Source organism: Clupea harengus, chromosome 8 (assembly GCF_900700415.2).
Source record: "Clupea harengus chromosome 8, Ch_v2.0.2, whole genome shotgun sequence".
Lineage (NCBI taxonomy): Eukaryota > Metazoa > Chordata > Actinopteri > Clupeiformes > Clupeidae > Clupea > Clupea harengus.
The window spans coordinates 10,329,759-10,353,237 of NC_045159.1; the positions used below are offsets into that span (position 1 = coordinate 10,329,759).

General features: G+C 41.7%; 1 protein-coding gene across 1 annotated transcript; it reads right to left on the reverse strand.

The window, feature by feature from the left end:
- Positions 1–6,849: 6,849 nt before the first annotated feature.
- On the reverse strand, positions 6,850–22,661 carry katnal1 (katanin p60 subunit A-like 1). Its single transcript, XM_031571789.2, has 11 exons — positions 22,553–22,661; positions 21,749–21,920; positions 14,422–14,582; positions 13,953–14,112; positions 13,692–13,819; positions 12,251–12,356; positions 11,478–11,636; positions 11,210–11,336; positions 9,739–9,873; positions 8,433–8,559; positions 6,850–7,618 (listed from the first exon to the last, which is right to left on the reverse strand). Exons 2-11 carry the CDS (start codon positions 21,911–21,913, stop codon positions 7,420–7,422), a joined length of 1,467 nt encoding a protein of 488 aa, XP_031427649.1. The 5' UTR covers positions 21,914–21,920; positions 22,553–22,661; the 3' UTR covers positions 6,850–7,419.
- Positions 22,662–23,479: the final 818 nt, after the last annotated feature.

Genomic DNA, 23,479 nt, shown 5'->3' on the forward strand with positions numbered 1-23,479 from the left:
CCTGTCTGGCGTGCCCTCAAACTTTCCGCCATTTCATTTGCATGTATATTCATCATATCATAACGTTTGACTGGATCATTGAGGCCAGTTGATTTGGCGCTGAGGAAACAAAAAACACATTCCAAAAGACACAGAGCTTCCATGATTTGAGATCAAATAAAAAGACTAAATTCTTTTTAAGTGTATAATTATACAGCCCCAGCACCATAACTGTTTGTCCAAGACACATGGAATACTAAAGCGCACACAGAAAATTAACTCCACCCATGTATCTGGGAAAGGATATGTTTTTCATCTTAGAATAATATTAGTGAAAGGCATGCAGTTGGAAAGGACAGATGGAATGGGAGCTGGGCGTGTTTTAGATGGTGAAATGGATGGTTAGCATGTACTTCTGACAATGCTGCAGCTGTCCACTGATGTAGCACCATGTGTATTTATACTGAGGTAATCGACTTAAAATCAATCACATGTGAACACTCTGTTCTTCAAATGGTGACATGGCTCTCTCTTTGTCTTTATCAAAGCCGGTTATGAAAAAGTGTATAAATTGCATCACATAGGAGACCTATAGGAGGTTATTCATTACATCAACGTAATTTAGTGTCATCAAAGTGTTAAAGGGACTAATCTGTCCATTTGGTCTAATTTGTACATAGAAATGACTTCAAATAAGAAATGTATTTCAGATTTAGTCCAAACAATTTGTAGAAATTAAAACTGATGCTATCTCTTCCTAGTTCATTCTTTAGTTATAGGATTTGTGGTAAGGGTCTAACACAGCATTATTCCTAATTCCCTAATTCCTCTTCTTTAAATATCTTTACATTTTCTCTAAATGTCAGACTTACAAACTACAGAAAGAGAGTTGAACTTTTTATAGATCTCTGTGCCTCTAACCCTGAGCAGAGTATCTGACCTGAAGAGGCACGATCCTCTGTTCATCCATCATGAGGGAGAAGACAGGGAAGAAGGCATCTGCCCAGTTGTCTCATAACCCAACAGAACCAATATAAGTGTGTGCATGTGTGTGGCTGTTCTGAACCAGGAGAGACATTCCAATACTGTATGAACTACCTGGCTCGCGCCCTCCCCTCAGAAACATCCATTCGTCACTACTACTTCTCCTCACCTCTCTAAAAACAAAACAACACAAGGGCTTTGTCACCAGTATGACACAATGACCTTTACATTGCTAAAATAAGATCTGTGTTTATGTGTTTTCTATGTGTGTGTGTTGGTCAGTGTATTACCCTACCCCTGGAGTCTAAGTGCTGAGTTTTCCATTGTTATGCTGATGTCATGCCAACTAAACCACACCCTTGTGAGCAGATATAGTCTACGAGGGTGGATCTCAGGTTAGCATTATGGAAACTCAGCGTTGTTATTTCAGCAGACACTGGAGTCTGCTTAGCCAAGTTGCAATCAATATCCACTCCAAAGAGTCAATGACACAGCCAAACAGAGATATCTATCTGGTAGCTGACATGCTGCCGAGAGGTGACTGGCATCTGATAAAAATTTAAACCACTGTCTAGATAAAAACTGAGCCCCTTGTGCCACCTTTGTGTGTGAGAGAGAGAGTGTGTGTGTGTGTGTGTGTGTGTGTGTGTGTGTGTGTGTGTGTGTGTGTGTGTGTGTGTGTGTGTGTGAGAGAGAGAGAGAGTGTGTGTGTGTGTGTGCGTGTGCAGGAGTGTGTTTTGTTTGTTCAGACATCAAGATGACGTGTTAATTTGGAGGAGTCAGGTTGTTATCAATGTGAAATGTGAGTGTGTGTTTGTGTGTGCGTTTGTATCATCACAAAGTCTCTATTTAAGAGCCATCATTAAAACTGTCAAGTCACGCCAAGACAAGGCCTGTCATTATCACGTGCATCCTCCAACGTGAGTTTAAGTAAGAACAAACCTTATAAATAGGGGCATTTCTAGTGGTCAAGTGTTGCTCTGGATAGAGGTTGGCTTTGCAAAAATGGTCATTATATTTGTGACACCTTCTGTAATTACATATCAAGGCCAACCGCCGTGGCCAACCGTTATGCACATTTTAAAGTAACAGTGAGGCTATATCATAATCAATATAAAATATGTTCCATGATTTGTATTGGTTGTTGTCACTGTAAACAAAGAAATGTGTTTATGTTTTCATTTCAATTTTGCATTTAGGACTAAATGCTTGTAATATTTATATCATGATCATTTTTGTAATTATTTCACCACAACAACAATAGTAATTATATTTAATTCTCTGTTTGTCTCAGAGGTATGGACACCTGTTGGTTGAAAGAGTCAGCAGAAGTTATTGTTGAGACTGGCATGAGAAGGGTGCCACCGTAATAAAGCTCACTTCCCCTAACCCTTACCCACTGTAATAAAGCTCACTTCCTCAGAATTCTGTGAAATCAATGCGTCTGCTATGCAGTCCAATCCAGCAGAGCTACAGCACATTAATGACTTTGGGAAAGGGTATATAGCAAACAGGGGATAGTTTCAATGGAGACAAGCATATCCACAACTTAAACAACTAGTGGTAGAGGGTTTGTATGTATGTGTGTGTGTGTGTGTGTGTGTGTGTGTGTGTGTGTGTGTTTGTGTGTTTGTGTGTGGGGAGAGCTCTGTTATGTCACCAGTGCTGGGAAGCCCTGAAGCCTTCGGTGGCTGTTTGTTAATCAACACGGATAACAACCGCCTCCCCACCCCCTTAGGGATATCCTGTATCTGTGTTCTGCCATTGTCATAGCACAGGGCCTGGCTGTCTGCACCTCGTCTCCATACTAAGTGGGGAGGCCATGCGATCAGTACCCTGGCTGCACTCCAGCCACAGCATGCGAGAGAACAGGGGAGTGGAGGGGCTAACAGGAAGACAGACGCCAGTGAGCCAGTCAGTGTGTGGACAGAGGAGAGATAGAGGGCTGAGCAAGAGAATTCACAGGAGTTTGTTAATGGCCTGCTGAAAGTTTGCCAGTGAGGTTGCTCATAGAGTGATAACAGATTTGATTTTCTTCATGGAAAAATGAATTTCTGCTTTCGTGTTTCTATTGCAGATGAAATATTTTAGTTTGATAGTGTTACTGTCTGGAATATAACAAACTTGATCAACAGTCACAGTTGTCTGGAATGGAAAACAGTAATACCCATTCAACACAGGACAGACTTACACAAATACACAAATATTCAAACATACAGATATACACAGGAGTTACAGTTGCAATTACAACCACAGGCAGGTTTCTCAATCGAACACATCATTGTTTATAGGCACTGATGAGCGCAGTCAGTAACACTAATTAGGCATTTTAGTTTTTGCGGTTTTAAACCACGGTTATGCAACGACTGATGCCAACGTTCACTTCAGAGACACGGCAATCAGCCTTGGGTGTGATGGGTGTACAAAACAAATTTAGCGAATGACTTCAGTGACAGTAATATCTCCTGCTCCGGTAGCATAGCATGTGTAGTCGTTAATATGGCCATGGACTGTCATTTGTAATATTATGTTATCCTCTGTTCCATGATCAGTAATTTGGAGTTGTGAAAGAAAAAGAGTGGATTCTGTAGCCACAACTTAACACTATCAATGCCTCACATTTACTGAACAAATATGCATATGAGGAGAGAAACATATGTTGTATTTAGACATGGGTTATATCCCAGTGTTACATTATTGCCCTTATTTCACAGTCATTACTTCCTGAAACTATTTATCATTTGAGGTATTTAGTCAATGAGGCAATTGACATCAGTTCCACATTAACATAATTGTTTTCGCTAACATTGATTTGAAGTCTTGCTATGCTCTTCCTGTGTTTCAGAATGCAGAATATGAATTTCAGGAAGTGCCATTCTGTCTGGAGGGAGAGTGCTGGCATGCATGTGCGAGTATACATCAGCACCCAGAAGTCCTTTCATGTGTGAAGGTTCTTTAAGGGCAATACCCAGCCATTGTGGAACAGAATGTCAGATTGCATCAATGGCGCTGACCCAGGGGAGACAGAGCAGGGCCCAGAAGAGCTGTGGTCCACATCCGTTAGGGGCCCCACCTAGAGCTGAGCGTTAGCAGCAGAAAGCTGTGCCCTGAGATAAAAATCAACACACATGCTTCGGTAACCAACCCTCTACCCCCCCCCCCCCCCCCCCCATATCCAGGCAGCGCAAATAGACCTTCAGAGACCTTTTACCCTTATTGTTGTAAACCTGACAGATTTAGCAGATTTTAAAGGAGCAGTTGTGTTTTTTTTATTGTAAAAAATGACATTAGAATAATGACAATATTCTGAATATGCAGCAAAGATGTAATGTTACCTGGGATTACTGCACATTCTGTGCATCTGAAGTCTTTCTTTCAAGTGTTCTGACGTAATTGCTAAACCTTTTCAGAGTTTGAAAAAATGTACAGATATACAGTGAAAGAAACGAATACTGAGAATACTGGGGAACTCGAAGTCATACCGTCAGAATGACATCATTGTTGCCATCTAATGAGCTGTAATGTAATCTGTTCATCTGGAATTATACAAACGATCATATTCAGCAAACTCAAGGCTAGTAGTGAAATAATGCATGTGTCTGCTGGTGTCCATCTTAATTTCATCAGTGTTAGAATACTTCTGGTTAGTGGCTCTGTGCCTGAACAGAGGCAATCGTAAATGGCCCTGCTCACAGAAATATGACTTGACAGAGGTAGCATAATGGGTCTTTAACAGAGATCTTTTCCCTCCGTTTCAAAGAGCGCATGAATGGTTGTCACCTGCTGCCTTCGATATAGGCAGCTCTCACCACTTCTGCTTCAAAAAAAGCTGGACAGGGTCACTCAGGGGGCAAACCCTCTTCCTTACTGTTCTGGGTAGGGGGTGAGAGTATTTTCCCATGATGCATCTTGAAACTTTTGGTCCTTCATAGATGTCTAAAAATAGAAGCATTAGATGCCCCAGCAAGCAACCCCTCTCCCTACACCATTCCTGCTAGACCGACCACACCATTGGAGTAGGGGAAAAGGCAGTCATTACTTCACTTTTCTACCTTTCTCTTTCTCCAATCTCTTTCTTTCACACACTCTCACACACATCAGTTCAGACACACTTCTGTTCACAATTTTTTTTATAGAACCCAGGACAGAGTTAATGTGTAGAACTGCTGCTGATACTGATGAGGGCACACAGCACAGTCACCCATCATCTCTGGCAGGAATTCACATTCTGTCTCAGGTTTTTGCGTCTTCATACATAGGTACAACCATTTCAATCAGCGGACATTTGCAGTACAATCACATGAGGCATTTTGATAAAAAAGAGATGGAAAGCTACATTTGTAATAGTATTAAATCGTATTATAATTTTGTATCGTAATAAACCAATGTTTTTTTCCTAGCATTCACTTTTCCTATCCGACAGATTTGTGTTCATTCTTTGCCTACTCCATCATTTTCTGTCAGACTGTTCAGTGTCAGTTTTAGAATTCCCATTTGTATTCGTGGTCCACCTATTTTCTGTGACACTCTACCCACCATCACTAACAAAAGCACATACACCTCCATACTTTTGTCCATAACTTGCTCACTTATTTCTCTCTGAATGTCAGCATGGCTGAGTAAGACAGACAGCATGACAAAACGAGACAAATGGCAGCCCATGGAGGTGTGTGTGTGTGTGTGTGTGTGTACACTCACGCAGCGATGACAGTACCAGTGTGACACGGACAGGCGGCTGTCCTTCAGATTTAGAAGCATTGGCATGGGGCGAGCGTTGGCACAGTCACGGCGAGGCCCGTGTGCCCACACTCACACCCCTCACCAGCCCTGGCGGTCAGTGCCAGGCCAGGCCAGGCCAGCATCGTGCATCTGCTGCTCTCAGCAGCTCTGCAGGCTGAGTCACGCCGGCCTGTTGGCAGTCATGAACAGGCCCCACAGACCGCAGTGTGCTCAGTGCAATTTCATTTTTGTATTAGTATTAGTATATGTATTAGTCTCTCACATACATGATGTTGCCCTTTAGAATACTGTAGAATTAGGCAGGGAAATATGAAAACGGCAAGACAAAAATAACCTGAAAAATAAACAAAAATAACAAATAACAATAACAAACATTCCCTTACATGAGTTGTTAATGGGGTAAAATGACTGTACAGTCCAATTCCTTTCAATTTCAACTCAAGCAATAGGCCACATCTTAAGGCAAAGGGGGATTTGTCTTCGTAGTATTCTAGTTGCCTCCCAGACGGAGCCATTTTCTTATGGAAAAAAAGAGGCATTCTTCATAGACAAATATGCCCTTTTCACTCATGGAAACTATTAGAACATTTGTGTGTGCTCTAATCCACTATTTTAAGTCCTACTTCAGGCAACATTTATTCAAAGGACTTATTATTGTAACATGAAAAGAGATTTTCAAAACCTCAAAATAGCTGTTGAATAGATTCATTGTTCTGGATTCATCACGTCCAGTCATACAGGGACGAAAAATGTCTGCTGTAATTTTGAGGTCAAATCCGGTCACACATTAGAGGGTACCCAGACATAGACATATATCTGATAGCACATACAGAGACTTGGGTAATGCATTACATGTTGGGTCTGGATACCCATAGAGGAAACCCAGGAGAACTGAAACCATCCACATCCCTTCACACGTGTGTAAGCATCTGGTCACCCCCCTCATTTACACAGCTTGGCAAGTTTCAGAAAGGAACTGAAAAACCAACCAAGGACTTAGACAAACAAAGATGATTGAACCATGACATGTCTAGCTACATGTCTAGCATTACAAAGCCATAGGAACTGGACACTTTAAGACAACCTCGCTTAAAAGTGGTCCAGGCAAACAGTAGTTTGTCCCCAGAAAAATGACAAAAGTCCCTGGATTATCAACATTTTAATGACAAATTTAGTAAAACTGTTGCGTACCTGAACACTTTCGAATCAGCACTTTTCCCCTGTACATTCATTACATTCAACACACACACACGCGCACACACACACACACACACACACACACACACACACACACACACACTCAACATTACCAAAGCAGGTCCTTTACATGAGGATGACATGCTGCAAATTGGTAACATGACACAAAGTAGACTGCACACGCACATTCTCTTCAACATTCTCTCACAGCCCTTCACACTATTTTCAGTCAGTGCAACACCAGCACTAGTGCTTTATAAGTAAAGGGGGCTCACAAAAATGGGTTTGTACCACTTCAGACATTAAAAAACAAAACAAAACAAGACCTAAAACATTGGAGCCATTTCCCAGGTGCACTCCTAAAACACCAAACTACAGTATTGCTGAACACTAAACAGTTTCAAGTATTCGCCCTGGCAACACAAGACGACAGGACTCAGGAATGATTAGGTCATCCAGTGGTGTTCCTTACACCACTCTTCCCCCTCTCCTTCTCTTCCTCCTCTTCCTCCTCTCCGGCTACACAGATCCGAACTCTGCCATCCAGGACTCATACTTCTCCAGGTCGGCGGAGGAGACGGACTTGGAGATCTTCTTCAGCGTGAGCTCAAAGTCCTCCATGGTGACGGGCATCTGGAGCTCTTCCTTGGAGAGCGCTCGGATCTCCTCTGGGCTCAGGCCCTGGATCCTGCGGCGCATAGCCATCATGGCCGCATCCCTGAGGACACACAGAGCAGTTCCTGTTATATGACGTATTATGACTGATATTAGACAGGAGAGATGCTGTTTACAACTCTACTGCTTTATACCAATGACATCCAAAAGTTGGCCTTTGAGCAGTGTTTGTATTGTCTTTGGCTATTGGGTTAGAAAAGGACAGCTGTTTTATTGTTTTCTCCTCTACAAAGCTTTTACAAACACACTGTTGCATTGATTGCTTTCTCAGTAAAGCACTACAGAGTCCAGTGAACCCACCCAACACATATACACACACACACACTCACACACACACACACAGAGTTACGTAATAATCAAAGGCATGTTTGTGGAATCAGGAATGGCAAATGCCAGGAAGCCATTTGACAAAATCACTGTGCAGAAAAACAATCACAAACTCAGGCGTTTCACTGGAAATATAACAGGACTGAAGGACAGGCAGTACATACACATCCTGTTCTGCTTCAAAAAGAGGAGGAAGTACAACCAAAAGTACAACCACAACAATTACAGGGGGGACAGTCTATTCAATCTTCATATCTTGAAATATCAACTAAATAAAATCTTTAATTAATCAATTTATAGTGTTTTACACTTACACAACATTACAATTTTTTCTAAAAAAGGTGAACAATCTGCAATTAGAAATGATATAATATCTCATTGCACTGGTAATCAGGCCTTCACAGAAATGCCTTTGAAGCATAAGACAATTTCTTCCATTTCATAGATGTGTATCCGCTCTTTCTGCTATTTAACAAACACTCAAAAAATTACTGTGGGACTTCATGCAGCCCTGTGGGTGACTGGCTGACCTGCAGACGTTGGTGATGTCAGCTCCGGAGTAGCCCTGGATCTTCTCGGCGATCAGGGCCAGATTGACGTCGGGCGCCACCTCCACCTCCCTCAGGCTGATCCGCAGCAGTTCGGCACGGCCCTTCGCTGGGGAACAGATTAGAGCAACAGACCAGACCATAGTCACAGGCGCCCACACAGCCTCCACAATGTGTCATCTAGCATGCAGTCACGAGCCACTACACGAGGTGGTGGTGAGGGGGATGTGTCATGATTGAATACATTATTCTTATGTGTGAGCGGCATGTGCTGTGGCCATGCTTGGGGTGTCTGACCTTCATGCCACATTATGGCCATGGTTGGTATTGGTATAAGTGACAGTATAAATGTACCAGGTGGAAGATTCCAGCAGAGGAACATTTTTGGTGGTACTGTTCTTCGGTGGGTTCTTACCCTCAGGCTTGTTTCATAATTAAGAATTTAAAATTAGGATTTATTTTGTAAAGTCATCCCCACTTCCCTTAAATTGTATAAATTGAACTCTTTGAAAGCAAACTGAAAGGGCTCTTGATGCTTTTAATTCAACTTAACCCAATTGAAATCCCCACAACCGTATACATTTAAAGAGGGAGGTCACCCATTTTACAAAATTACAAACCACTTAAATTCCTCAAAAAAATCATCCAGAGTATTTGGAATCTAATCTGATTATTAAAATATCTAATGTAATTATTCTTGAAAGTGTTGGAATTCCTAACCATTACATCGAAAGCAACCAAGTGTTTGCTGGAACCTCATCACAGAGAGTTATCACATGAAATGGTTAAACAAGAGAAAACTGTTGCCTTGTAAACTGAAAAACAATATGGAAGTAGTCTGTAACATGTTTTTCTTCAGTGGTTATTTTGGCAAGCTAAGCTTCTGGTGCCCGTTACCCCTCTTACTGCGATGGATCGTTGCCTATGGTTACTGTCTCACTTCTGTTCATGGGTACTAGCACAACCTTGTCAGCATTGGCAAGAGAACCTGACCGCACGACACCATAGCAACATGATGTGAAAACTCAGAGAAGGAACAGCCTCTCTTGATGCTTGGTCGTACACAAAAAGGCTATATTTGTGACATGGATGCCCTTACACCAGGCTCATCTCATAATCACTGGGTCTTCATCTCCAAACAAAGGCCTGTTGCCGTTACTTCAAGTTACATTCAATTGCTTGATTCTCAATGAGCAAACTACAACTCTTGACAGGATAATGCTTTGAAAATCAGTAATATTATATATCATACATGCGACTCCTCTAAGATTTGTGAATGAGCACTGACCCGTGGGCAGCTGGATGTAGATCCTCTTCTCCAACCGGCGTCTCAGTGCCTCATCGATGTCCCAGGGGAAATTGGTGGCAGCCAGCACCATCACCATCTTAGAGGGATCATCATTCTCCGATGCTCCACCAACCCCTGTGTGAGAGTGAAGTGACAACTTATTTAATTATTTTATTTTATTTTTTAGGTTATTAGACGCTTTTGGACCATCACCTTCTAAAGTTCAAACTCAAAATCTAGATAGGACAGTTTAGGTCAGGGGTACTCAATAGGCGGACCGCGGTCCGGATCCGGACCGAGAGGCAATCAAATTTGGACCGAAGCCATTCTAATTTAAACATGATCCAAGCGAGTTTTCATTCGTGCGCATATATTTTTGCCCTTTCTTGGTGTGGTTTCTATCTTCCGTGTCCAATCCAGGGGTCCAATCAGGAGCTGTAATAACAACATCACTATGACAACTCACTCACTCAATGTTGGCCACGAGCTCTGTGGGTCACGCAGGTTGTGTGTGTCAATGGCAACAACACGGGCAGATAGATTTGTGAACGGTAACTTTCTCAGCAAACGAAAATCATGGCGTGCTTTAAACCCGACAAAAAACGAAAAGTTGATTCCAAAAATCGGCAATTTAAGACAGTGGACTGACAAGTATGCATTTGTGCTGCCTGTGGGGAGCACAAAACCGATGTGTTTAATCGGCAACGAGACAGTTGCCCTTGTCAAAAGTGGTAACGCAAAACGTCACTATGAAACAAAGCATGCACACTTCGAACAAAAATACCCGCAGAACTCTGAGGTAAGGGGCAGAAAAATAAACCATCTGCAATCATACCAAGCAACATGCAGTATAATAGTTAGATCAGCCACACAACAAGAGCGTGCATACCTCAACTTACTGTTGTGAGTCTGCCTTTTCAACCATGAATAAGGTGAAAAACAAATACAGGAGCACACTCACTAATGAACACTTACATCAGTGCCTCCGCCTGGCCTTGACATCTTTTATGCCCAAGTTTAAACCACAAAAAAGTGTCAACTTTCACACAAATAAGGCCAGACCACATCACCTTTCGTGCATAGTTCGAACGTTTATGTTATGTTTTTGGATTTTGACGGTCACTGTTCCGGACCCTGGACTGAATGGAAATTTGGCGAGTGGACCTTTTGGGTTTCTAATTGAGTACCCCTGGTTTAGGTCATGTCTTTGTATTGGGGTGGTTAAGCGGGAGTAAAGACATGATGATGAGCATGGTATGGTGAGGAGTCAAATGTAGTTGTGGAACAATTGTGTTTTTCAAATGCAGTAAACATTTGTATATATGGGCCAGGAAGTGAAAAGAAAGATAAAGGTAGAGTTGGGTATAACCTAAAGGGAAGAAATTAAATTGTGAAATAAGTTTGCAGGAACTGTGAGGTCAATTGGGCAGTTTTTCAGTTTAGTGCGTTTTACTTCTTATTTCTCGCTTACCATCCATCTGTACCAGTACTTCAGACTTCACTCGGCGACTTGCCTCATGCTCATCTGATGTACCCCGTCGCCCACAAATCGAGTCAATCTCATCGATGAAGATTGTACTGGGGGCGTAGAACCTTGCCTAGTAAAAAAGTTAACTTTTATCATTTATATTTTTTATTATTCTTTTATTTTTATTTTATTGTACAACTTATCAAAACAAACAAGAATGTACACACAAGTATGATTTTCACCATTCTTAAAGATGCTCCCACAGACTCACCATGTCAAAAAGCAGTCGCACCAGTTTCTCTGACTCTCCCCGATACTTGGAAGTGAGGGTGGAGGGGGAGATGTTGAAGAACGTGGTGCCACACTCCGTGGCAACAGCTTTGGCCAGCATAGTCTTCCCTGTGCCAGGAGGGCCCACCATCAACACTCCCTGCAGCACACACACACACACACACACACACACACACACACACACACACACACACACACACACACACACACACACACACACACACACACACACACACACACACACACACACACACACACACACACACACACACACACACACACAAAAGCCATGCTGTTCACAATCTGATCACAGCGGCATATGGCAGTGACTGAGGACTAGGAAATCATACAGAGTTGACTTGACCACATTATATAATAAAAATAATTTCTAAGTAACAAAATGACTGTTTTGCAAGAGCAGAGTGCTAACCTAACATTTTAACGAGTGTTAACGTAACATTTTAAAGAGTGTTAACGTAATAGAAATTAGAGCTGGAGAGCAGTAGCATTAATGTCAGATCATACAAGACCATGAGAACTTCAGCATTTAGACTAAACAATGGTGCTACCAAGTGGTTTAAAATGGTAGTGTTGGTGAATGAATACTACTGCTTCATATCACAATGATGTCATCTGCCTGTGGATTAATCTGCATACATGCTTCTGCACATACATGTGTGAATATGTAGTGGGTCTGCATAAAAAAAATCAAATAAATAACAGACAAACACATGCATCTTAAAAAGCATGAACCTTCCAAGGCCGCCGAATGCCCTTGAAGAAGTCTGGCATCCACATGGGCAGTACCACTGCCTCTCTCAGCAGCTTCTTGGCATCCTCCAGATCAGCTATGTCATCCCTGCAGAAGAGAGAGAGGTAGAGGGAGCGAGGGAGAGAGAAAGAGAGAGAGAGAGATTGAGATGGAGAGAGAAAGACAGAGAGAGAGAGAGAGAGAGAGAGAGAGAGAGAGAGAGAGAGAGAGAGAGAGAAAGAAAGAGACACACCAACAGAGAGACAGAGAGAGAGAGTTATCACACGACAGCTTGTGTGACTCCCAGTCGCCATGAGTCATCCACAGCACCTCGCCTCATAGGCATCTGGCCCTCACTCCAGCAGGCCACTCATCAGACCCACTCACAATTTATGCAATTACAGGCAGACAAGCAGCAGACTAAATTGACAGATAAATCATGATTATTTATGACACTGTAGTGCTCTCAGCAATTCATTATTCCACTACGATAAAGATAATGGGCCTCAATTTTCATTAGGTAACTAAAAGGCACAAGTCTCACTGCATAGACATTTGTTATGTCCATTCATTCTAACTCAAAATAATCATATGCACTAGGAATGGAACATTATGGAAGACATGGAACATTATGGAAGATGTCGTGACCAAATCATGTCTTCTCAGCCAAACAACGTGTTTGTATAGCATGGTCCAATAAGACAATGGTAAATATAATGAAATGGTAATTTTTTCCCCCCATTTTGAATTGAATTACATTTCATTATTTGGAGTGACAAAAGCAGATTCGTCCAAACTGTAAATAATTTACAGCATTCCCAGAAAGAAAGAAATAAAAATAAAAAATGAAAATCACATGAAAATAAGATGTACAATTGATATTGTGTAGTTTAATCAGTTCCCATTTATAAATCGTACTGCTTTTTAACTTTTCTACTGCTCATGTTGGCTGCTGAATTGTTCTGCCGATTAGAGCCTTTGGCGTGAAGAGCTGCAACCCTCCCCCTTATTATAGTAATAATGAGTAGTGGCAGTGGCAGGAAGTGAAGCAGTAGTGTCAGTAGTAGTAGTACAATATGATGTGAGGACTGATGACGTTGGGTGCTGTGGGTGTGACCATAAAGCAGTGCTGGGATTAGGTATGGTGCTGAGATTTGATATGGCTCTTGGAGATTTTAGTCGTGATTACAATTTTCCCCCTAAAAAAACTTCATGTCGTGAGACCTTGTTTGCATAAAACTCTTGTAGTGATATTCTTGCCCACATATTGTGGTACTGCAATTCAAGGCAGTAGCAAAATGGGCAACCTATAAAGGACTCTAGTATCAGTGCTAGCACCCTTCTTGTTACCGCCGTCTCATTTACACCCCAGAGGTAAATGATGAAATGAATTGTTTATGGTCGGAAGGCATGGAAAAATGGCAAGTGAACAGCATCAGTTACCAGCCGATGTTGGGATTCCTGGACACAATGTCTCTCTCGAGGGCATCCACCAGGTCACTGTCATAGCCTGTGCCATCAAACTTCTTCTGCTCTCCATCACCTCCCCCTTCTGGGCCACTCTTTTTGCCCTGAGACAATCAACAGCAAAAGGTGATACACAAAGGTGACAACTATCCTATCAAGGTCCTCCAAGTCTGTCCTGTGAGATGGCAGGTTTATCTTCTTATCTTAGGGTTCCTTAACAATGTTGGGTTACATTACCTTTTCATCTTTGGCCTTTGTGACACGTCCATTGCGGGGTGATTTGTCCATTTTGGGGTTCACTTGCCCTCTGACTACTGGTCCCTTATGCTGCATTGCTGGGGAGTCCTTCCTCTGGGGCTTTGCTCCACTATTGGGACGCTTCACCTGGCTTGGGGCTCTGTGGAAAAAAGGACAAATAATCCAGAGACAATGAAATTCCTTTACACTGTTACTGAGCTGTGAAGTGTGTGCTCAAAGACAAAACTTGAAATGCTTTCAAATTTCACCAGCCACTCATCTGGTAGCATTGCTAAACATACCAGCACAGTGTTTTGTCTGTCGTCAGTACTGTCAACTCTGTTGTATTTGACTAACATGAGCTTTCAGCAAAGGCTCGAGGGGGGTTCTGTCCATGAGATGACAGTGAGGCATCTTAGCTGTGTTCTGCCGGAGTAGGGGGCAGAGAGATGACAGTGAGGCATCTTACCTGTGTTCTGCCGGAGTAGGGGGCGGCCATACTGCTGGATCCTGGGGAGCTTCCTCTAGCAGGAAGTTAGGACAGTCCACTGGCTTGTCCACCTTAAAACTTTCCAATGTGTTGACGATACTCTTCACGTACCTGTACTCCTCCTCTAATTCCAGGCGTACCTAAATTCAGAAAGCAGTTTGGAAGTAATTGGTGTTTTTTTTATTATTTACTTTACTGCATACCAGACACTAAAGACATTTTACAGACGGATGTATTCCAATTAGGGCTGTGCAGTATAGGCTATCTACTTCATAAGGTTTACCAATATATTTTCAAACGTAAAATAGGACGAGACAAAAGTGTTTATACTGTAACGGTTACCGACGGCCAGAATGTTTCCAAAAAATTGACCTATACACCTAAAGACTATTCAGACCCTTGCCAATAAAGTGAGTAGACACTAAATATATGCATCTATATTACTTTTTATACAATATATTTGAATGTGAACAATTCGCTCTACAATTTGTGATACAGTTTTCCTGTGTATTTCTCGCCGGAAAACATCTCAGAATGTAGCAGTGTCTCTCATAATGTCACCAAAATATCTGACTGGAAGCGCCCACAGTTGTCCAGTCAATAAGGAATGATCTGAACTCAATTGCTATTGGAAATTAAAATGTATTTTCCATGGCGGATGGCACGGACACTAAAGTGAGTTATAACGTTAACTTTATGGTCAAACACAGCTCAAAAAGTTGTCAACTAAGAAACCAGCAACATGGTTTGTCAGCCAATTTCAGTCAGGAGCTGCACCTTTCTAAATGAACATTGTCTACTTCTCAGAAATACAGAAGACAATTATCGTTCCTGCTAAGATATCTTTATGACTGTGAAATAAATCTCTGGTTCCGTCCAAGGCACTTGCAGTGGTGTTTATTGTAGGCAATGACTGTATGGTGATGATTAGGTAATATGTTTTAGTGTTACCATAATATCTGCGGACAAAACTAAAGCAATCTGGTGATTGTGATGCTTTGTCTACTGCAAAATGTGTCGTGGTTAGGTGAACAAAAGTATACATGTTTGATAGCAGATTACAATCACACAGAGTACTGATTTCATAGTTTTTTCACGGTATAGTATATCATTTGGTGGAACTGTCAAGAGATTTTATCTTTTTGTATAACTTGGGCTTGCTCAACACTTCAGCAAATAAATATACAGTATGTAGCCTATTTTCCGAAGAACAGATTTTTCTGTTTTTCAGTTAATCATATTGTGCATATAATGTACATGCTTTAAATATATGGAGAGAGTAACGTCTGAATTGTGCATATAGGGTTTGATTTCACATTATTTTCTTTTTTAAATAATGGACCTTTTAGAGAATAATGTCTCAAAATAATTTTTAAATGCATACGTACCATGATCCACAAATATTCAACGATTTACAAATGTGTTTGTCCATCCACAGACACAGAACTCCTTCGTCAAGTTCTCATTTGAATAAACATACTATGATTTGTACAAACTATTTGTAAATATATATATATACACTTTATAATTTGTAAATATATCATGCTTTGCGAGTGCGCTTTGTCATTTGTAAATCTGTAATTCTGCGCGTGAGGTGTCGAATCTGCATTTGTGGATCATCCAACACAAGTATTTATCCCGGCTTCCACTGACGTAATTTTGAGACATTCTTTTCACTCTGTTGTGATCCACACACAAATAGGTCTAGATCCACAGAAAGGTCCCCCCCCCCCTTGTTTAGTTAGTCTTGTTTTATTCAGGTCATAGTGTATGTAGTAGCCTAAGCAACAAGAATTGCATTCGGTTGTTGAGAATAAGGCAATGTTATACCAAGTGTCAACAACTTCCTAACACAAATCTGAAATGGATCCTGACAGAAGTCAACAACTGGATAATTGTGTTGCACTTATTTAGCTGTCTGGGTCAGGTATCTGACTAACAGTTAGCTAGCTGCAATATAATTCCTTCACTGAAGATTTGCAAGTGTTAGTGCAAGAGAAATCAAGGCCTGTGACAGGCAAGAATGTTAAGTATTTAAGAATATTGATCTAGCTTTACCTAGTAGACGTTGTTAAACAAATGCTTATAACATTAATGGTCCTCCTAAAATGAACCTGCTATATGTCTATTGCATAGAAGGCAAACTGTTTTAATTCCTGCCTAGTCTTCATCTAGAACACGGGTTTTCAACTGGTTTTGTCCCAGGGACCACCATTCTGACTAGAAAGTAATTTGCGGCCCACTGATGTGCCTGCACACGCGTGCGTGTTTGTAACCGCCGCTGCCACGCCCCCTCCCCCTGCACAGATATTCTGCCTATAACACTTAAATATGTGAAATTATCAGGGTACATCGCTAGCCGCCGCCACGCCCCCTCCCCCTGCACAGATATTCTGCCTATAAGACGATATTTTCACGATATTCAAGAGTAATCTGGAAATGTGTTGAAATATCAAAGCAAATTTTTTTAAATAAAAAAATTCAATGGTAAACTGATCAACATAGGATCATGTAGCGGACCCCCTGCAATGCCGTCACGGACCACCAGGGGGCCACGGACCCCCTGTTGAAAACCCCTGATCTAGAACCTACGATGCTCGAGGTAACTAGTTAGCATTTCATTTCATCTCACATTAGCCAGGTTTTGTTTTGGGGACTATACGGCAGTACCTAGATGTAACAAGTTACCTATTGATCACAGTGACTGGTTAACAGAGAGATAAACGGTACAGCGAGTCGTGTGGCATTCATATTTGCACGGCTTTACCATCATCATATAGCCCAAAGCATCCAGTTTATCAGCATCCATTTTCATTTCAGCTGAGACAGAAAATCTGAGGACGTTTTCTGAGGATCGGTTCTATGACTACATGTATTGCATGTATGACAATAAAATGTGCTTATTGGGGACAAACTCAAAAGCTGACAGGAAGCTCAAGATAGGATGTGGAGGTATCAGTCAGCAGGTCTGACCCTTAACGTGCAATATATATTATGCAATATTATTATGATGTGAAAGAAATCAAAAGTCTCACGACTTGGATAAACTCATTCTGAAGGCATAATATAAATACAGTTTTCCCAGTGCATTCTATTTCTCTGTTTCAGGTTTGAATTTCCTTTCTCAGCCCCTTGCAAATGCATAAATAACCTGTATTGACAAACCGATTTCATGAAAAACTACAGTTTTCTATTCCTTGCAGAACAGCATGATTAGTACATTTTTGTCAAATAGTTTGCTAAAAGCCAACTGGTTCTAGCTGAAGTGTAGGCATTGTGAGAAGGTGAATTCCCCCTTCTCACAGCTTGGCACTAAAATGGAGCCTGCCTCATGTGGCCTTGCAAGAGCGGCAGAGAGACTTGGACTCCCCCACGTCGATGGTTGGGTCCAAATTGGCTGATTGGACCAATTAAGCCCGAGAGGCAGGCCTATTTAAAAGGGTGCCTCATTCCTGGAGAAGGAAGGCATGAGAAAGGCGTGTGAGGAGCCCTGACCTGCTATGAGGTCCAGTGGATAAAGTGAATACTGTGGGCCTAGTTTTGTGCCTAGTATTGTGCTTAGAGTTCTCCTAGTTTTTTTTTGTACTTTGAGTACGTTTGTCTTTTGGATTTATTTTGTTTGTTTGTTTTAAGGACATGTCTGGGGTCAATAGAAGAGATTACCCCCTGTAAAAAAAAAAAAATATATTTTTTATTAGAAGCCACCATCTCCTGCACCATGTTTTTTCCTGACTTCACCACCGACTCCAGTCGCCCACATCCCAAAACGTGTGATGGCCGCCGCCCCGGTCCCTCACAGGCATGAATGAAAATGTTTTGTCTTCCGCGAGACATATACTAGACTAATCACAAATCAGATTTGGAGGGCCATTACTATCAATAATCTTGATGCTTTATATCAATGCCTATAAAAGCCTTGAGTAGCTATATCTATTTCAACTCATACTAGCTTGTCTTCAGTAAAGGAATTATAGGCCTACTGCAGCTTGCTGCTAGTCTGATAGTTGAGTTAGAGGGTTAAATAAGTGCAGCACTATCTATTTGTGTGTGGATCGCGCAAAGAATCTCAAAATTACGTCAATGGAAGCTGGGATGAACGCGTGTGTTGAATGATCCACAAATGCAGATTCAACACTTTGCACGCGGAATTACAGATTTAGAAATAACACTTTTATGAGAAATGCACATACAAAATATGATGTAGATTTACAAATTATAATATAATACTTACAAAAGTACATTAGTTTGTACAAATCATAATGCGTTTATTCAAAGAAGTAAGGAGTTCTATGTTTGGGGATGGAAAAACACAATTGCAAATTGTTGAATATTTGCGGATCATGGTACGTATGCATTTAAAAATTATTTTGAGACATTATTCTCTAAAAGGTCCATTATTTAAAAAAGAAAATAATGTGAAATCAAACCCTATATGCACAATTCATGCAGTTCAATCACGTTCACGCAAAACTACAGTAGTCAATAAATGTCATATCATTAAAAAGGTCTGTTTCTTACTGTAGCGAAGGGAGAGCATGGTCACCCCACCCGGACTCGAACCCGGGTCTACAGGGTGCCAAACATGCGCTCTGACCGCCACACCAAAGAGCCCGGCTCAATGGCATGGCAGCCAGAGAGCATATTCAACCGTAGGGACGATCACATCGTCACACTGCCCTCACCTTCGGGAAGCGCACCCATGCGCTTCACGTACACAGACATCCTCACGCATACACCAATCATGCTTCTCCCATCCAGAGCACCCCACACGCAAGTGCTTCACCCAACCATGGGGTTCTTCACACGGTGCTTCACCCAACCATGGGGTCCTTCACACAGGGTGAACATTCCTGGGGGTCCGTCACACAATGTTCACGGGTGCGCTTCCGATGACCTCACAGCAGGGCATCCCACTTCTGACACCATTTGTAGCGAAAGGCAAAGCGTGGTCACCCCACCCGGACTCGAACCCGGGTCTACAGGGTGCCAAACATGCGCTCTGACCGCCACACCAAAGAGCCCGGCTCAATGGCATGGCAGCCAGAGAGCATATTTATCTGTAGTGACGATCACATCGTCACACTTACATTTTAATTGACATTAACTTGTAGGCCTAATTGTCAATTTTAGAGCAAAAAAGATTAAAGTATTTCAATATTCCCTCGGTTTTCTCAAAATTCCCATAAATCAGCAGCAGTATTCTAGAATGTTGGTGTCTATGGGGTTAAAACCTGTAATTGTACTGTATTTTAATCAGTCTGTTACTGTTAAAAAACGCTGAAGGAGCATTCTGAGAGATACAGTCAAGCCGGAAAGTCTGCACACCACTTTCACCTTCTCTGTGTTTTATTACGTTATAGACTTATACTAAAGTAGATCGAGTTCATTTTTTGCCTTACATCAACACACAATAGCCAATAATGACAAAGTGAAAACAGGTTTTTAGAAAATATGCAATTTCATTTTACTGACAAAAATAAGTTATTTAGGGGTTACATATCTGTACACATCCTTAGCCTAATACTTGGTTGCTGCACCTTTGGCAGCGAATTCAGCGTCAAGGCTTCTTGGGAAAAAAGCTACGAGCTTGGCACACTTGTTTCTGGACTTTTTTTGCCCATTCCCCTTGGCATATCCTTGCAAGCTCCGTCAGGTTGGATGGGGAGCGTCGGTACACAGCCATTTTCAGCTCTTTCCACAGCTGTTCAATTGGATTCAGGTCTGGGCTCTGGCTGGGCCACTCAAGGACATGCACAGACTTTCTCCGAAGCCACTCCTTTGTTCTCTTGGCTGTGTGCTTCGGGTCGTTGTCATGTTGGAAGGCAAACCTTCGCCACAGTCTGAGGTCCAGAGCGCTGTGGAGCAGGTTTTCTTCATGGATGTCGGTGTACTTAGCTGCATTCATCTTTCCCTCTATCTGGACTAGTCGCCCCGTTCCCGCTGCTGAAAAACCTCACCACATCATGATGCTGTCACCGCCATGCTTCATTGTAGGGATAGTATTAGCCAGGTGATGAGCGGTGCCTGGTTTCATCCAGACGTGACGCTTGGTATTCAGGCCAAAAAGTTCAATTTTGGTTTCATCAGACCAGAGAATCTTGATTGTCATAGTTTGAGTCCTCTAGGTGCCTTTTGGCAAACTCTAAGCGGGCTGTGATGTGCCTTTTACTACGATGGGGATACTGTCTGGCCACTCTACCATAAAGGCCTGATTGGTGGAGTGTGCCTGGATGGTTGATCTTCTGAAAGGTTCTCCCATCTCCACAAGGATACGTTGGAGTTCTGTCAGAGTGACCCTTGGGTTCCTGCTCACCTCTCTGGCCAAGGCCCATCTTCCCCGATTGCTCAGTTTGGCCGGACAGCCAGGTCTAGGAATATTCTTGGTGGTTGCAAACTCCATTTACAAATGATGGTGGCCACTGTGCTCTTTGGGACCTGTAAAGCTGCAGAGATTTTTCCATACCCTTCTCCAGATCTATGCCATGACACAATCCTGTTTATGAGGTCTGTAGATTATTCCTTTGACCCCATGGTTTGGAGTTTGCTCTGACATGCACTGTCAACTGTGGGACCTTATATAGGCAGGTGTTGGAAATCCCTAATCATGTCCAATCAATTGAATTTATCACAAGTGGACTCCAATTAAGTTGTAGAAACATCTCAAGCAGTATCAGTGGAAACTAAATGCACCTCAGCTCACTTTTGGATGTCATATGAAAGGGTGTGCACACTTGTGTACATATGATATTTTACATTTAGATTTTTAATAAATTAGCACAAATGTCTAAAAACCTGTTTTCACTTTGTCATTATGGGCTATTTTGTGTAGAATTTTGAGACAAAAAAATGAACTCAATATATTGAAGAATATGTCTGTAACGTAATAAAATGTGCAGAAGGTGAAAGGGTGTGCAGACTTTCCGGCTTGACCGTAGGCCTATGTTTATCTAATATAGGCTACTTAGTTTATATAAATTTTCATTTTCAAATTGTGCATCAGTACATTTTATTTTGATCGCAGTCTGCTTTTAATGGAAGTGCGGGTGATATCTGTGTGTTTATATGTGGTTTTGACTTACAACTGAACATATAGCCCACTTTGTAGGAAATATATAGGCCTACCGATATATATCTTGTATTGGTTTTCAGCCTACAAATAAACTGGGATATTTCTTTTTAGCCAATATAGCCCAGCCCTAATTCACATTTCTAATCATATTGGAATGGTTAACAAAAAATAAACAAATGGGTCACAATGGATATGCTAAGAAAAACTTCAAAAATATTGTAAATAGGGCTGTCCCACCTGCTGCCATTTGGCCTTGAGTGATGGATCCCTCTGAGACTGACAGTATTTCTCGATTTGTTGCATCACACCTTGATAGTAGACCATGGATGAATCATAGTTCCCGAGAAGAGCATACTCTCGACCTTTTTTAGCGTTGTCATAGATCTCTGCCAACTCCGCCATGGCTTAACTATGAGGGGAAATGTTTACATTGGGATACAGCATGACTGGCAACAGTACATCTTTAACAGTTAGAAACTGCTTAATTGGAGTGTTTAATAAGTCATCGTGTTTGAGGCATATGAAGTCTGTGAATTCCCGCTAAAACCTGACATTTGCTATGGATACACTGGTGATTAAATTAACGGCATGCAGAATTTAAGGGTAACGTACACTCCTACTTAACAAACAGGCATGCGCAGAAGCTTATAGTTGTTAATATCAACAGACAAACTAACGTTACATCAAGAGCAAGTGGAACGCTATTGTGGAGTATGAGTACGAACGGTGATTACCATGCAATTCATTCATTGAATAACAAACCATGAAAATAACCTAGCCAGCTCAGAAATCCGTACTTGTAGTTCAACATGGACCAGTAGCTTATGCCCTCTGTCGGTGAAGATCATTACCAGAAACAACAATACCCATCAGGCCCATGCCAAAATACCCACTAACGTTGCGATTTAGGCCACAGACAACACAACAGGATTGACGCGACGTGATCTCTTTACCTCAAACGCGAGATATAATGGTATATATTAATCTATGTAACGCAAAACAACATATAGCTTCAGTTTGCGGCAATATTTCTCATCTTACCTCAGCGAGACAATATAACTTTACTTTTCTGTTGTCCCTTGCGTGGTGGTGTTACCATGGCCGCGGAAAGGAAGCGGAGGAGGCGTGGCATGAGAGGAAGAGGAGGGTGGGACTTGGGAGGTGCTTGGAGAAGCTTAAATGTTGCCACTTCATGAATATCTTTGTTACCATCATTTTGGCATTATCATTCGCTAGACTATAACATTTAAACCAATTCTGCCAACTATGTAATCGCGTTTACAATAAGTCAGACAGCCAAATGTGTGCAGATAGCTTCACCAATTCCAAGGGCAGCCTAGGCCCTGGCTTGTGTATTAAAGGCAAACTAAAATCATTCTGGGAAAAATAAAAACTGTATTACTCTACCTGTCACCAACTTGTTATTTACTCTTAATGCCCTCTGGTGTTCCTCAAGGGCCCAAATAACGTTGGCTCTTAATTGACAGAACTAAGGATCACAACTTCGAACAGAGCGGCCACAAACACATTGTTACAAACTTGTCAAAAACGTAATTCATTCAGATGTCCTCTTCTGTTCGGATGTCACTGCAATCCTCAGCCTTAATGCAGGTATTACCATCTTCAAAAAAGCCAACACTTTTCAGGCCTAGTAAAACTCCTAATATAGGCCTAACAGCAGGAGAGGGCCAATACAACTACTATGAAAAAAGAACCAAGCAAGAAAAGAAAATGTTATCTGAAAAGAACGAATCACACACATGTAAGTCAGTTTACACTTGACATTTATTTGAAGTTTTGTGGAGAAATAAACATTGTTACATGGTGAAGGTAAGGCATTACGCTTGACCAATAGGTGGCATGCTAAGCTTTTTTACTGTAGTGAGAATAAGTGAACAGCAGGTGGCTCATGTTAGATGCAGCCTGCTTTTAAACACTGGGTTTCAGGGGGCCATAGTACAGTTCTCC

Bases quoted from the DNA above. Each gene is read 5' to 3' on its own strand.
- katnal1 (XM_031571789.2), bottom strand. From the start codon at position 21,913: ATGGCGGAGTTGGCAGAGATCTATGACAACGCTAAAAAAGGTCGAGAG. The intron at 14,113-14,421 runs GTAAGATGCCTC...TTTTTTCCACAG, and splicing joins CCTACTCCGGCAGAACACAG to AGCCCCAAGCCAGGTGAAGC. The intron at 13,820-13,952 runs GTAATGTAACCC...TGATTGTCTCAG, and splicing joins CAAAGGCCAAAGATGAAAAG to GGCAAAAAGAGTGGCCCAGA.